General features: G+C 41.6%; 1 protein-coding gene across 1 annotated transcript in view; it reads left to right on the top strand.

The window, feature by feature from the left end:
* Positions 1–208: 208 nt before the first annotated feature.
* LOC115360803 (BTB/POZ domain-containing protein 10-like) overlaps positions 209–16012 on the top strand; it is a 22107-nt gene continuing 6303 nt past the window's right edge. Inside the window, exons 1-5 of the mRNA XM_030053951.1 lie at positions 209–402; positions 8366–8589; positions 8701–9028; positions 11308–11410; positions 14522–14642. Of these exons, the coding sequence (XP_029909811.1) occupies positions 8430–8589; positions 8701–9028; positions 11308–11410; positions 14522–14642 (712 nt within the window). The 5' untranslated portion in view covers positions 209–402; positions 8366–8429. The remainder of the gene's footprint in view (positions 403–8365; positions 8590–8700; positions 9029–11307; positions 11411–14521; positions 14643–16012) is intronic.

Below are 16012 nucleotides of genomic sequence, written 5' to 3' on the forward strand. Positions count from 1 at the left end.
AGAGAGAGAGAGAGAGAGAGAGAAATAAAGAGAAAACGAGAGGGGGATTGATTGATTGATTGATTGATTGATTGATTGATTGATTGATTGATTGGGTAAGGCAGATCCGTTTTGCTCAGTGATTGGTCAGGTGTCTACTATTTGACTCCGCCTTCAGCGGTTTCCATGGAAGCAAAATCCTCTCGCGATACTTCCCACGGTATGTCCGCTCTCCGGACCAAAACAAAGGCTGCTCCATTCTCCAGTAAAGTAGCGCTAACCTCCCGAGTTTCTCCTGAGAAACTCTTCCACTGTCACTGGAGTTCGTGTCACCGACGCATCCGGTTATATTGCACACAGGACTGCTTACTGCTCAGCTAACGAGACCGGATGAAACCTCAAACCGGAATGTAACACGAAGAGGTAATTAAACTACTTTGAGAGCCCTCTTAATGCAACCAGCTATCGCTAGCTAACGTTAGCAAACTTATGCTAGCTCAGGTATCAGCTATCTGCTGTTTTATTCACATGAACTGAATGTGGAAAAAACAAGAAAATACGCTGGTCATTCTATAACCTCGTAAAGCACGATGCCGAGTGGCCTCTTGCGTTTTTAAACGTTGGAAACACCGCATTTGAAAAGTAAGTCTAACAAACGTACGTTACAATTCGGCTAAGTTAACTGCAAATCAGCAATAGCCTAACTTTAACCTCATAAGTGTTGACTTGCTATTGTTCTGCAAATCAGTACACTTTGTAAACTGTGACAAAACAGCAGGGTTGCTAAGCTGTTGTCTAAGTTTAGCAAGTCTTGCGGGGTTACAAAAGTCCCGTTTGAATCAACTGTTGGCTGTTTGGCTGAAGCACAGCGTCACACAGTCAGGACTGATGACCCGGTGCCACGACATGCCTGTGGGTCCACACACACTGAAATCACTGGCTTATCAATGATGTGGACGATTATACTGAATCAACTGTCGTATCGTAAGTTGGAGTGCTTACAGCCAGCGTCTAGTCACTTAGACGTGTGAAGTAAATAATCACTGTCACCATAGTGTAGTTATGGTGCTAGGCTACGGTGACGGTGACAGACGAGATTTTAATGTCGGTTCAGTAACAATAAACGTATCTCTATTGTCACTGCAACGAAATTATAGCACAACTTACTTTCCCGTTGATTATAAAGGCTAAAGACATTCATAACTCATATTGATACCAAGGTTATTACAGTTATAGGTTATAACTTTTTTGCTAAATACTATTATGCTAAAAACTAAAAGTTGGTGCGAAAAACATTTTAATTAACTGAAATAAAAATAAAAAACTTTAAGAAAAAACGAAAACTAACTGAAACGATAATGTGTACTTACTAAACCAAGTAAAATAAAATAAAAATCGACAGAAAATGTGTTTACTTCCATGATTGTCAGCTTGGTCAGGTGTGTGAGCACAGGCAGCATGAGGAGGCCTTGGTGCTGATGTTCACTGAGCCTGGGACAGCTGCCTTCACATAGTGTTGGCTTTGGACTGGAATACTGAAAACTAATAAAAAAAAAAATAAAATAAATAAAATAAACACTAAACTGGAACGAGCAAACCTACTTTGGAAACTAACTGAAGCTAAACTGAATTGAAAACAAAAATGAAAAACGAAATAAAAACTAATGGAAATCACAAAGCTATAATAACTCAGATTGCTGCCCATTCATGTTGAATACATTTAACATGAAGGTACAGCAAATATAATGGTGTACTTTATAATTGTAATTAATTTGGCGTATGATTTTTGTGGTCTAAAATACATGTGCTATCTTTCCTAGTTCTAGCCGAGTTGGAGAATATGGGGATTTAAAGTTTTGCTGACTGGTCGATTAGTCAGCGGCTTGGTGTCTTGGTAATTAAGACAGTTGTTCCGATGCTTAATCCCATCCTGTGCTTTATCTGACGGCATGATAACCATTGTTCTAAAATACAAAAGAATCGTTAATCTGCAGGTGACCTATTGACGCCATCTGGGTCTTGAAATCCAGAGGAATCCAGAGTTAACCTCTAGGTTGGAAAACTCTGGCTCACATGGCACACTCACAGGATCATGGGTTTTGACCAGTGATAAGAGTAGTGGAAGTTTTGGTGGAAAATAAGGGGATGTGTTTAAGTAATTCAGTCCCTTGGGCCCCCCTCAGTTTGCTATCAGAGTTGTTCAGTTCCTGTACTGGCAGACTGGAGGTGTAACCTGCCACTCATTACGCTGTGTAAAGGGGTCCCCTGGTGTCATAAAGGCGACACTGCCTTCATCTGCTCTGTCGGGACTCAGGGCCTTACTTGACACTGGGCCAGGCCTCAGTAAGAAATCACACAAAAGACTACTTTTATTCTGCAACCTTTTCATTGTGATCTGTGATGTTGTAAAATTTTGTCAAATCTACTTTGACCAGTGACTTACAGTCTTGGTGGAGAGGAGAGAGGGACATACGAGAGAACACTAATATCTCCAGTCTTATAGCGTATTTTAGTGCGCCAGTGATTCACTAGTGAATTTATAATATTTCATTTTATCTTCTCCCTATAATTCCTATGATATGATTTTTATCAAATATCTTTATATTGGCATATAGTTCCTCCAAAGACTTATTTTAGTTCGTCAGTGATTCACTAGTGAATTTATAATATTTCATTTTATTTTCTCCCTATAATTCCTATGATATGATATGATTTTTATCAAATATCTTACAATGTACATTATATTGGCATATAGTTCCTCCAAAGACTTCAGAGTTGTTTTTCATATAGTTCAGGTTTGTCTTTCATTTTTTGTCCTTCCTCCATAGTTTGAGTCGAGTTACAAGGCCACTGGCACACTGATCAGGACAGGCGGGCAGGGCTCTAGTACAGTGCCACCTTCAAGTCCTGTCGGATATAATGAAATGACAAGTGCACATACATGACCCAACGAAGTTATGCAAATGGGACAGTCGGGATTTTATATAACACTTTACCGATATGTGACGTTTATGGGAGAGTCTTAACGGATAACGGAGCCTATGGAAGTCGTGTCAACAGCTGGTGGTGGCATTAAGTGATTTAAGTAATAATTGATGAGAGGCAGAGCCGTGAGTGCTACAATAGATTGCTACAGTGGCACCGCCGTGCTGCATTCACAGGCGACAGTCCTAACGAAAAATAACATCGCACATCAATGTCAGTTTGTGAAAAGAAATTTGGTAACAAATATACTGATTATGGTGTTACACAAACAGGATATATTGTCGAGTTACAAGTTTCTGACATTTTTTCAATTCATATATTTGGTGCAGACATATAGAATGATGTGCCAAAGTTGCGAGTGAAGACATGAAATTTCTAGCAATAAGCGGCGTATGTTGGCCAGTCATGTTACTCCGCTGGAGCTGCCCTTTGTGTAAATAGTATTTTGTATGTTTCTGTTTTCACTGTTTGTTCCAGTTCTAGTTTGTTTTTATTCAGTGAATCAAAATATCACCTAGAATAACGTCGGTTACCCTCTATATTCAAGTACAGCCGCGTCGCACGTTTAAAAAAGCCACCAAACCCACCAGCATGTGTTTAAGGCTTTGGAGGCAGGAGCCGCCGAGGTGCACCTGAACGCAGCATCGTTCTGATTCAGTCGAGCACGCGGCCATTCACAGTTTAAGGTCCCTCCGGTGACTCTGAATGACTCGCCGGCGCGCTTCTCCCCTGGCCGTGCACACCGATTTGAAGCTGTCGATCGAGGCTGTGGATATTTCGCGGAGAGTTGAAGTTCCAGTTGTAAAACGATGCTGATGAAGTTGGAAAGTAATGAGCGAGGATGCTGAAGCTGCCGGCAAGCCCGCTTTGTTCGGAGGAGCGCAAGGCTTTTGTGCCGCTGTCATCCCGCAGCTCATCCCCTGCTGCTTTGTCTTCACTTGGCCCTCTGATACCGACTGGTAGGTGCACGTCCGGGTTGGAATGCTTTCCCCGTCTCTTTTCTTTGGTACTGTTACATCTGCACACTGTCAGTGCCTCACTTTCCTCACGGTTTTCCAGCAATTAAAAAAAAAAAAAAAAAAAAAAAGAATTATGATACTGCCCTAGCAACAAAAATAACTGTCCCCACGGAGACTCAGCGTGTCTGTCGCACTCAATGAGTTAATGGTGACCTTAAAATACTTAAAGGCAGTCTCATGTGGTATTATGATAATAATCCTGTATTATATTATCCTTTGTTATTGTATTATTCTTTCATCCCCTTTGTTCTCTTTGTTGAGGGCAAAGTGAATCTACTCGTTTTATCAAAAGGAGGTATTTCCCGGTTATATCCTTTTTTATTTTGGATGTTAGTGCTGGATTTCAGCCCAGACCATCGCACGGTGCAGCTTCCCTGCCTTTACCCGTCAGTGCGTGTCAGCAGCTCCTAAATAATAGATGGGACCCTCTTCTTTAAGTAACGGGGCTATCACCCCATGCTTTTAATAGAAAACAAGGACGAGTCTTTGTCTGAGTTTTTCTGTCCTGGACTATGTGATGGTCTTTACTTGTATTCAAATGGTAAAACCTTTCATCCAGATCTTTTCCAAGTCATGGTGATCATGCTACAGGCCATTGACCTATTTAATAGAGAAGTAAAAAACAACAACATATCATGGAGGTGCTGCAATGGGGGTGGTGTGGGGGGCGGGGGGTAGACATGTGAAATATTAGCCCTCTTTTTTTCTTTTTGTTCTATCACTGTGAAATCTTGGCCGCTGTAAATTTGCATTGCCGTGTGAAAGATGAGAATAGCTGCCAGCCCTGAGTGAAATATTGCCTCCTCAGTTCCTTTGTTCCTTCCAGCCTTCTGGTCTGGCCACTGGCTGCATGCCTGCTTGGCTGGAAGACCTGCTTTTGTTTCTATTATCCTATTTCTATCATGTATTAAAATCCCATTGGAGATAAAAGATGCATTTGTATTGTGTCAGGGCATCAAGCCACAATGAACACAAGTGCAACTACACACATAATGTATTGTAATTAAATTCTCCTAAATCATTTACTTGAATCAGTTTGAAAAATAAGACTTCATTTATTTTGTTGGCAGTATTCACATCAGCGTGTACCCCTGGCATGGTGTTTAATAGGCTTGATTGGGTGAATTTCATAGGTCTGTCCATGAACAGTCTTACTGTACTGTACGGTACTGTATGTGATATAGCCAGGAGGTTGTTATCTTGTCCTCTTGATGTGTGGCAGACGGTTCACCTGAATGCCCCTTGCCTGCACTGAATTTATTGGACAATAAGAGCGACTGTGTGCGTGCTTGTATGTGTTCACGTACAGTTTTTTCCTCAGCTGCTATGGTGACCCCAGTCTTCAAGGACATTAGTAGAGTCTGCCGCTCCCCGGTGAAGCTGACATGTTAGAAACTGCAAAAAAAGGGGGTCTTGCTTTGTTCTTACATTTTAATAACTTCCCCCTTTTGGTTAGTATGCTAAAATTAAAGATGAGCTGTTATAATTTCCTTTGTCCCCCATTTTATCTGATACAACAGCAAAACTTGTCTGTCACCTCATCATCCAAATATTAAAGTGATGCTACAATAATCTGCAATAAGCAATAATAATAAGATGCAATGATCAAAGTTGCCCGCAGGATTTAAGTGACGACAGTATGGGCTGAACTGACAAAAACGTGTAATAAGCATGTAATTGGATTGAGCATATGGTTCTCATCATGGGTTTGACTCACATTTTATGCATATTCCACCCTTTTTGTTTTCGATAATTGATGAATAATTTTAGTCATTTATAAAATAAAATTACTTAACATATGCCGGGTACATCTTCACAAATGCTAAGAATGACTTGCTTTTCTCAGTTTCATATCTTTATAGAATCTAAATGAACCACGTCTGCACACCTGAATTAACTTTATGCAGGTGTGTTGGAACAAAAATAGACAAAATATAGAAGGGAGGCTTTCCTGCAGTTGCTGGAGCTTGCAAAACTTCCTGATTTTATCCTGACTTCCTGACGTTATTGCAGTCTCTTTCTAAATATCATTCTGAAATCTTTTTTTTTTTTTTTAAGCTGCTGGTCAGACTGTGGATGCTACTTGATTATATCACTTTGAGCTCCAGGAACTTGCTGTGGGTATTTGTCATTAGTTTTAACATTTTTAGATGGAATGTTTAATCAAAAACTAGTCAAAATATGAATCCACAATGAAGATATTAATTAGTTGCAGCCCTAGTTTAGTCTAAATGTCATTCTTCTTTGTTTTATGATATTTAGCTTGTACAGAGCAAAGAACTCTGAGTGACAATGCAGTTCTCAAGTAGTGCCACTAATGTGCCAGGATTGCACGGTATTGCTTTAATATTTGTTCACATTTTCAGTTTTACTCCTGACAGTTTCTTTGTAAATGTCTTTTTCTTTCTGCGTTTGGTGTGGTGTATGAGAGGTTCTGTACTTTTGTACGCGAGTTCTCTGATTGGCTTAAAAATGAATCCATGGTTTTAACCTAGACGTTTTGTAGGTGTCTTTGGGCAGACAAGTTGTTGCAGTCCTCTGATGCTCTTGTTGGTACTCTTTTGTCATTCCTTCACTGGCTGTGCTACATCCAGGCGGTAGCTCGTGCCACTGAGTGAGCCATCTACCCATCCAGTCGTTAAGTTAGCCAGACCCGGAGAGACAGCTAGCCAACTGGCCACTCAATCAGGCTGTTAGTCAGCCAGCCAGCCAGTCTCCTCAGCAGCTAGTCGGCCGTTCAGCACATTGATAAGCCAGCCAATATCCAGGGAGGCTTCTCTCATTACCAGCTTTTGAAGCTCTGCCAAAACATACACAGCCTAATCATCGGGCTGGCTGCACAGAAACAAAAGTCTAAGATTTATAATTCATAATTCAGTAATGCACTGCTCACCCTTGGGATAATAGGGTAGGCCATTCTCTAGGACTTTCACTGACTAGCTGAAAATGCCCTGCCAAAGTCACCAACTACAATAAGACTGCACTTTCCTAAATTATTTCAATTTTTTTTTTTTTTTTTGCAGTATTGTATTTGTTTAATTTTGTAGTTGAAGAATTGAAGACATAACTGTCATGCTGTTGTCAACCAAATTGCTGTAAAGCTTGGTCAGTGTTTGTGTGTGTTTGTGTCTGCATTTCATTGTGTGCCATATCTGGCCATATCTGCTTGCCTTTATGCCTCACTAACTCCTTTTTTTCACAAAAGAATAAAAAAAAGAGTCCCCCCCCCATCTCTGCCTCTGTCTCTCCCTCTTACTCCCTGCTTTCCATCGCTCTGATGTTGTAGACTAGATGGTCATCATAAAGTCATAGCGGCTCCCCTGGAGAGAGAGCAAGGCACTCTTCATTACCGAGACCCGCATCTGTCTGTGCCATTTGAATGAGCTGATTGATCAGATAGCTAGCCACATTGCTGCAATGGAAATTAAACCGATGCGTCTATTCAATGTGGCTGCGTTTGCATTTACTGCTCTAAGTCTTGGAAACAGTTCAGTCAACAAAAAGGAGAAAAGAGCAGAAATATTATATAAAAACATAAATACAAGAATGCAATATATAATAATGCCGCTGCTTGAATGTCTAAATATGATGACTTTGAAAGTCACTGACCTATAACCAACACAAACACACACACATACACAAATACACTGCCGACTGGCCCCTCCTATGCCACCCCCTCCATCCAGATCTTCATGGCCTGCATCCACAACTATATCTATAAAACTTAAAAATTTGATTTGTACATTTTAAATTGTATATTTGTATCTCTGTTACATGGCTGTCAAACACAATAACAGTACACATTTTGGAGCACTATCAAATTACACTGTTCCCTGTGGCCACTTGGACAATTAAGTTAGAACTCTTTATCTCATGTTTAGATGGCTAAAAATCCATGTTTTCATGTTCCATGTTTTTTAAAGAAACATAACAGGTTAGTGGATGCCTCCTAAACCCTCAAGTGAAAATATCTTGACTGCAGACTTTTTACAGACTCTTTACTCTCTCCTCGCTACACAGAACAGTATGCAGAAAAAGCAAGCGATTTGTGCATTTTGCGATTCATGTGTTTGTGTGTGTAATATGCCTCATCAGTGTCAAAATTGGTGCATCAAGTAATCTGTCTCATTGTTCTGCATAGTCACACATCATTGCCATCTATAACATTATTTGACTTGCGATTGAAGTGTGTTTTGTCTGTGTGCTGGTATTGTCATGATACCAGGGGTTGTTTTTTTTAACTTTGCCAGTACAGTTTGATTAAAAAAAAAAAAAAAAAAATTGATACTGGTAGGGCAAACAAGAATAATCATGCAGTATCATAGATCTTGAATCATAGATCTCTTTGATGTACTCAGTGTGCCCTCTTGTTCCTCTGTCAGTGAGCAGCAGTGTGGTTTGTCGGTGGTGGACTGCAACTGTCAGCAGCGACGGCAGCTCAGCGCTATGAGTCTGTACGGGGGTGGGGCGAGCGGAGGAGGGGCAGAACATTACCGAGAGCAGCGGCGGCGCTCCAGCGACCGCTCCCGAGACTCGTCCCACGAGAGAGGAGAGAGCCAGCTCACACCCTGCATCAGGAATGTCACTTCCCCAACCCGGCAGCATGGTGAGGAAAAAGACAGAGAGAGTGAGGGGTTAAAAGTAGAAGCGACTCAATGTGAGGCCATTTCACATGGTTCCTAAAAAGCGGTGTTCTCTGTTCTCCTCTGTGCTGCAGACCGTGAACGCGGCGACGGAGGCTCATCCTCTCGGTCCTCCAGTCCACGTCCTCCCCGGGTTTCTCTGCCCTGCACCCCCATTGGAGGAGCCCTGATGGGGGGACACATGGATCGGCCGCTCGGCCCCCCTGGAGCTGATCTCCACTCCAAGGCTCTTGGGCTGGGCCACGGACCGTGCGACATGATCTATGTGTATGACCTCGGCAGTAAAGAGGGACCTCGCAGTGGGCTGCGGACGGGGGAAAGAGTGACGCTTACCGTGGACAACACGAGATTCGTGGTGGACCCCGCCATCTTCACAGCTCAACCGAACACCATGCTGGGCAGGTAACAACTTGGATAACAGTTTCAGGTCTCTTTGGGCAAAATTGAATCGTAGGCAGCTGGACTTGTATTTGTCTTAGGAAGACGTTTCGCCTCTTATCCAAGGGGCTTCATCAGTTCATGCTCATCGGTCTCTCTAGTCAGACTAGTGCGGACTAGAGAGACCGATGAGCATGAACTGATGAAGCCCCTTGGATAAGAGGCGAAACGTCTTCCTAAGACAAATACAAGTCCAGTTGCCTACGATTCAATTTTGCCCAAAGAGGACGATGACCTGGATAAATGAGAATATCCATAGACAGTTTCAGGTCAAATTCACTTAAATACCATATATAGACCCTACTTTTGGAGACCATGGTCTAATGTCCTGTAGCGTCTATCTAACACCAGTATTTCTTGCTAGTATTGTTCCAAATTTTACTGAAGAGCAGAGTCAAAATTTAACACCATTTACCTGCCAAATTGGGTAAATTTTGGGTTTAGCAGATAAAAAAATTGTTGTCTCTTGACAGGTGGCCAGTATGGAATTACAGTCTACAGGCCAGGTTTACATCACTGTTGTTGTTTTTTTTAATGTGTACTGGCTGAGTCTGTGTCACTTGTTATTAGAGATGTGGCGACACATTTCCTGTGTTAAGCCTCGAAAAAGAAAACATGAAGGCAAAGAGAAAAGTAACGGAGCTCGGCGTTCCTGTGAGAGCTGTCAACTGAACAACGCAGGATCTCTGAGATCCTGGCTAACATATGAAGCTCAAAAGCACAGCATGTAAATAATGCGTCATGCAGAATTATTGTTGGTGACAAGTATTTTTGGCTGCTGAATTTTCTCAGTTTACCTGTCATTGGCAGATGAACCAAACGGTTTTGGGCCCTGCTGAACAGGATAAACATGCTAGAAGTGACTTGTTCATTGGCTTTTCTCGAGTTCCACCATCTGTTGCTGAAAAAAAGCTTTGGCTTCAGCAAACAACAATGTATAAACTCTGCTTATTCAAAATTGTTCAGAGAGCCCATCTCACACCAGGCACACTTCATAATATGGGCACTGCAGTGACTTTCCTCAGTTGGCGCTGTAAAAAGTTAGCATAGTTAGTTAGTATAGTGAGGAAAGATAACTTTCCTCACTATGGTTTGGTGCTGTAATTTATTGCCGGCATTTTGGAATTCAGTGATAGATTTAATTGCAGTCTGCCTTAATGCACATACTGCAGCGTCATCTTGTTTGTGCGTTCTTGGCACAAGCGACCCTTGGAATTTTTTTTTTTAAGTACATAGATTTGGCCTTAATTGCCATAAGGAAGTGCATTGCAGTATATCAGAAATCCACTTATTTGTCAACAGTGTCCATTTGGTTAAATTAACTTTGAAGTTGCACGCTGTTAGATAAAACGTATTACAATATAAAAGGTAAACAACAGCACTTTTTTTGAAATTTGCCAACCTCATGCTGAAGACTTGGCTGAAAGAGCAGGGTCAAATGGAAGCTGACTGTTCTGTTGTTTGTTCTGTTGTTTTCCCATAGGCTACCTTTTTTATGTACCTTTGTTTGGATGCATATTAAAAAATGTGCCAAATTGTATTTTGATTTATCTTGGTTGGTTGTGGCACACTGAATAAATGTAGTTTTAAAAAAAGTAAATTAAAAAAAAGTACATAAAGCAAGCCATCAGATGTCTTGTGAAACTAGACCCAATGCCAAATAATATAAAACGCTACAGGCTAGTAGAGGTGGCCAGTCTCCTCAGGTGGTCGTGTTTTATATATGGTAATCATTTCGGTGTCTAAATATTAATGTGGTAGTGATTTATTGATGTTAAAATTCTACATGTATCATCTTAATAATAATGTGTAAGACCCAAAAGCAGATTTTTAGCCTTTTCAGTTTTCCATCTTTTCTGCTCACCAGATGGTTTGTGTTGGAGGTGTTAGGTTAGATTTTCCTCCATTTCTCTCATTATTTTCTGCCTGTGTGGGTTCTTTTGATCGCATCTCTTTTGAAAAGGCATTAATCTTTAATCACTACAGACGTTTACCAGGGACCAAATAAATACTGAGGTCAAATTCTGATCGTCTTCCGTCTTTGATGTGTTATTACAGCCTTTATCAACGTACAACAACCAGCAGCACCAACTGATCATCATTCCTGTGTCACACTGTACTCTTTGAATTTGCTTATAATAGTCATCATGAAAGGATGAAAAAAAAAACACCACATGACAAGGTTTTTTTGTTGTTGTTGTTGATGATATGAAGTGTTTTTGTTTTTCTGATTTGTTGTGCAGGATGTTTGGTTCTGGGCGGGACTACAACTTTACACGGCCCAATGAGAAAGGAGAGTTTGAGGTGGCCGATGGCATCAGCTCCACTGTCTTCAGAGCCATTCTGGTGAGAAACCTCGTTTTTTTTTTTGGTCTCTCTCTTTCTCTCTGTCTCCTCCATTCTTCTTGTCTGTCTTCTTTCCCCTCTGTCTGTCTGCTGCCTGATGTTGCCTGTGGTGTGATTCATCTCTCTATGCTTTAACCACCTCTCTCTTCTCCCGCTATCCATCTTTCCCTCCATCTGTCCATATTTCAGTTACACACAGATACCTCTCTACTTACACCACCACCACCACCATCTCCCTCTCCGTCTCGCCGCTCCATTCCCTGTCCATTTCCTGGCTAGATCAAACGCTCTGCACTTCGCCCCCCCACCCCCTCCCACCACCGCTTTTACCGACAGGGATATTCAGTCTTAAAAGGGAGATCAGGTCTCCTACTAATCTCACTTAAGCCCAGTGTTGAAGTGTCGAGAAGCAAGTACTTTACCACATCTGTCAATCACCAAACAGCGGCACTTTGGAGGTGTCTTCATGTCCTGAAAACAAAAGAAAAGGTCTTAATTACATTTTCTAAATTTAAGGCCGTAAAAATATTAAATACAGTATTGAAACATCTTTTGAATTAGTATATTGCCAGATTTTTTACATTTGGTGATTTAGCTGAAGCAAAGTTGGGGGTTAAGGCAAACAGTAAAACAAATAGCATGAATTGTAAGGGTTTAATCTAAAGATGTGCATTGGACTGGCAGTCGTGTCATATTACATTTATATAGCATCACGTTGCTTATACTTCCAGTTGGTCATATTAAGGTTTTCTCACACTCATGCATGTCCACTCTCAGATTTTCCCAGAACAACAGGAATACAGTTTGCCAAACGTGTTTCATTTCATTATATTGTCATATCAGACATTAGAATTGGACCGAATTATCGGCTGACTATTGGTATGACTTGAAAATTTATCCTCAAATACTTGTACACTATTATTTCACCAATCTGATATGTTTAGTGCTGTGAGGAAGTGTTGTGACTTACTTATTTTGGTATATACAGACAAATTTCAATCAACCTACCTCCACTACAGTCAGCAATTTCCTTTTCTCCCAAAGTCACCAGAGAAGAGCCATGAACTTTTAGTTTTCAATCAAAGCCCCTGAGCGTGCTAGTGTTTCTTTTCTCTGTCTTCAGCCAAACATCCATTTGTTGTGTTTGCTGTCGGCACTGACACAAGGCCAGGTAGGAAAGCATGCATGTTTGTGTTTGCAGTATCTACAGGATAATTCTTATATCTACTGCTGTGTTGCTGTCAAGGCTTTAATGTGTCCGTTTTTTGTTTGGGTTTCTTGTAAGTTTCTTTTGTTTTTGTGAGTCAGTAGCTCCAGTGTCAGTGGCCCAGTAAACCGTGTTGTCACAGAGAACAGTTTCCAGGTAAAATGTCAGGATGTTTATCACCCTCTTAGCTTACCAAACAGCGTCCCCTTGATGCCCTTGACATTGAAACAGCCTGATTCCCTGTCACTCAAAAAATCTGTGTAAGAGAGCTCATGCAACATCTCCAGTTATGGTGTTCAACTGGCAAGCTTTTAAGGTCTGGAAGCCTTTTTCTGGATCCTGCAGTCACAAGGCTGTAAATCCCTTTAACAGCTGTATTTTTCCTCTCTTTGTGTTTTTCTACGGCTTTGCTCAATGTAATGATCCAGTCCAGGACACGAGAGACACATTTATTCACTCACCCAGCTCAGGACCGGCCTCCAGAAAAGTTATTGCTGGCTAACAGAATTTAAGTTGCAACCCATTTTTGCTCCTCATTTAAGAAAGCAAGTTAAACCATATTGAAACCGAGAATGCACTAAAGCTGTTTTTGGTCTTCGCTGACACAGTTCGAAAATTCTCAGTTTGAATGGATGAAACAAATTAAAGAGACAGCTCACCCATTTTGAAAAAAAAAGAATTGATATTATTTGACTATTTGACTTCCCCCCTAGCTGTTATGTAGGTTACTAGTGTTGCTATCTTCCTCTGATTGTTACTGAGTGCTGGATCCTGGCTGGATGCTCCAAATGCTAAGAGCCAACGGGGGCTGGCAGGGGCCTGAAAGGTACATGAAACGTGTGTGATGGAGGGGAGCAGAGGAAACAAACAATAGCAAACACAAGTATATAAGTAAAGTAAATAATTTTTCCAAGTCGATGTCAGGATGCCATTTCATCAGTTGTCACACTTTTATTATTATTAGATTTTTTTTTTTTTTTTCACATATGGCTGTGAAGAGACAACGAGGATTCAAGAGCAGCCACTCCAAACATCAATAGTGGAGGTGCTTCAGAGCTCGCCTTGCTAAATCCACTCACTGCTGTTCTTTGTTACTGGATTACTGAAGGGCTGATAATTATTTGAATCTAGTCATGGCTACGTTATGTATTATCTTTAACCCGTTTTTTTTTTTTTTTGTTTTTTTTTTTTACAAAATGCCCAAAACGCCCACTGGGATGCTGGACAGGATTGAAAGAATCTTTTAACCTGAAAAAGCTTAATGGCTAAAGGTCAAAGAGTAATGTAAATGGGAATGATGTTAGCGTTTTTGTAGCTGAAAAAAAATATGTTACAGTTTTCAGTGTGACTTGAAAATTTGTCTTTTGGAGAGTCAGAAAAATGGAGTGAGGGGGTAGGTTGACAAATAATGAGCCAGACTCTTTGTGGTTATCATGGCTTAATGAGAGGCTGAGAGCACTGTATGTGTGTCTGTGTGTGTGTGTGTTATTGAATAGAAGGACTAAAGGTGAAGGGACTGCCCGTTCTGTAAATGAAACGGGTTCTCAGGTTTACAGAGCAGCGGTGTGGGGCGTTCGAGCCGCTGCGAGTGCCTCGCTCGATGGAGGCTGGCAGGCAGTGGGAGGGGGTAAAGTGACGTCATGGGTTTTTGCTTTCATCACCGCTCGCTCTTCATCCCGCCCCCCTCCTCCTCTTCATCCATCTCCCACTGTCTCTCCCGCTCTCTCTCTGCTGCTCTCTCTCTCTCACTTGCCTGTGTGTGAGTGAAGCAGCATCAATAATGGAGTCTTGTTTCTTCTCCCATGCCTGCGTGTGTGTCTGACCACCTGCTTGCCTTTCTCTACATACGTGTGTGTGTGTGTGTGTGTGTGTGTGTGTGTCTGCTTGTGCTGTTGAAATGGCAGGATTACTACAAGTCGGGGATTATCCGCTGCCCTGATGGCGTTTCCATTCCCGAGCTGAGGGAGGCATGTGACTACCTCTGCATCTCTTTCAACTACAACACCATCAAGTGCAGAGACCTCAGTGAGTACTGCAAACAGAGCCCGCTCCGTGTAGCGCTGTATTTTAACAAACACTCTATGGCTAGAAACAGACGTAAGCCCATTCCTGCTCTTCTGAATACAGAGACCTCGGTGAGTAGGCAAAAATGGTTTCATTGTTGGTATAGTGTTGCTTCCCAGGAGAATGCAAATAAGGTCAGCCTGTTGATCTTTTATTTTATTGCAAAACTGAGTGCTGGCCATCAAGACGGCCACTGTTTGTAATAGTCCTGTAGGAACAATGATCATTCACAGATAAATGCGTCCTGTTTACCTGTTATGTAATTGTGAATCCTTAGTCAGAACTAAAAATAGATTTCTCCTATTTTTAGCTGTGACTCAGGATTGTCCTTGAAAATGTAGATGCCTCACTGGCTAATTAAAACAGACTGTCCGGCCATTTGTTTGCATTGATGCTGTTTTGCCTTTTATTTGCATTTGGCAGATCTGCAGCAGTGCACTGTTATACAGAAATGCCGTTTTGTTGCAGTGCTGCATGTCTTTGTGTAAGACTGTGAGCAGTGCAGTCTGCGGTGCATATTTCTGTGCACTTACGTGTTTGTTATTGTGTGTAGAACTGAGTGTGTTGGAGCGTCTTGTTTGTGCCTCTGAGTGAGTAGGAGGAACAGCATCAGCCTGCCAGTTGCTGTATGTGTATGTGGGTGAGTGTGTGTGTGTGTGTGTTCGGCTCTAAGTAGGTCATCATTAGCTGTGAGATTTGATGGCTGCCAATGCAGTCGAGGCCACAAGCCACCAGGGCTTTTAAATGTTGAAATAGGATGCAGTTTTTGGTTAATAGTTCCTGCTTTTTTGTGGTTGTCATGGTTATTTTGTCCCAGATTAAATCCCTTTTCCTAAATGGGCTGCATAGACATGCAGGCAACTCGTATAATAACCATGCTTGATGCTGCATTCAGGAATACATTAAAACCATGATCATTAATAGATGGTGGACAGGACAGAGAAGGACAGTTGTTACGCCTTGTGTGGTCAGGTAGGAAGTGTAACATGAAGAAAATTGGTAGTCAGTGGTCTTGACTGTCATGTTATTGCCCATGTGGCATGAACTTTAGCATCACAGCTGTCTGTAAATGTACAGCCTCACACTGAAAAGGAGAATAAACTGTAGTAGAAGTTTATTGCTCATATTATTCCTCACAGGAAACCTCTCAAACACAGGCTCGTGCTTTAGCTACGCACATAAAATTTATGGAAACAGCACTTTGCAAGAGAAAGACAGAGGAGGAAGGCAGACTGCAGCAGTGGTAGTTTGAGTGTGAACGTCTTTGAGATGCAAGTCAGCTGGACAAAAACCTGTCCCTGTCCACTCCCACCTGTCCTGTTATGCCTTTG

This window comes from Myripristis murdjan, chromosome 6 (assembly GCF_902150065.1).
Source record: "Myripristis murdjan chromosome 6, fMyrMur1.1, whole genome shotgun sequence".
Lineage (NCBI taxonomy): Eukaryota > Metazoa > Chordata > Actinopteri > Holocentriformes > Holocentridae > Myripristis > Myripristis murdjan.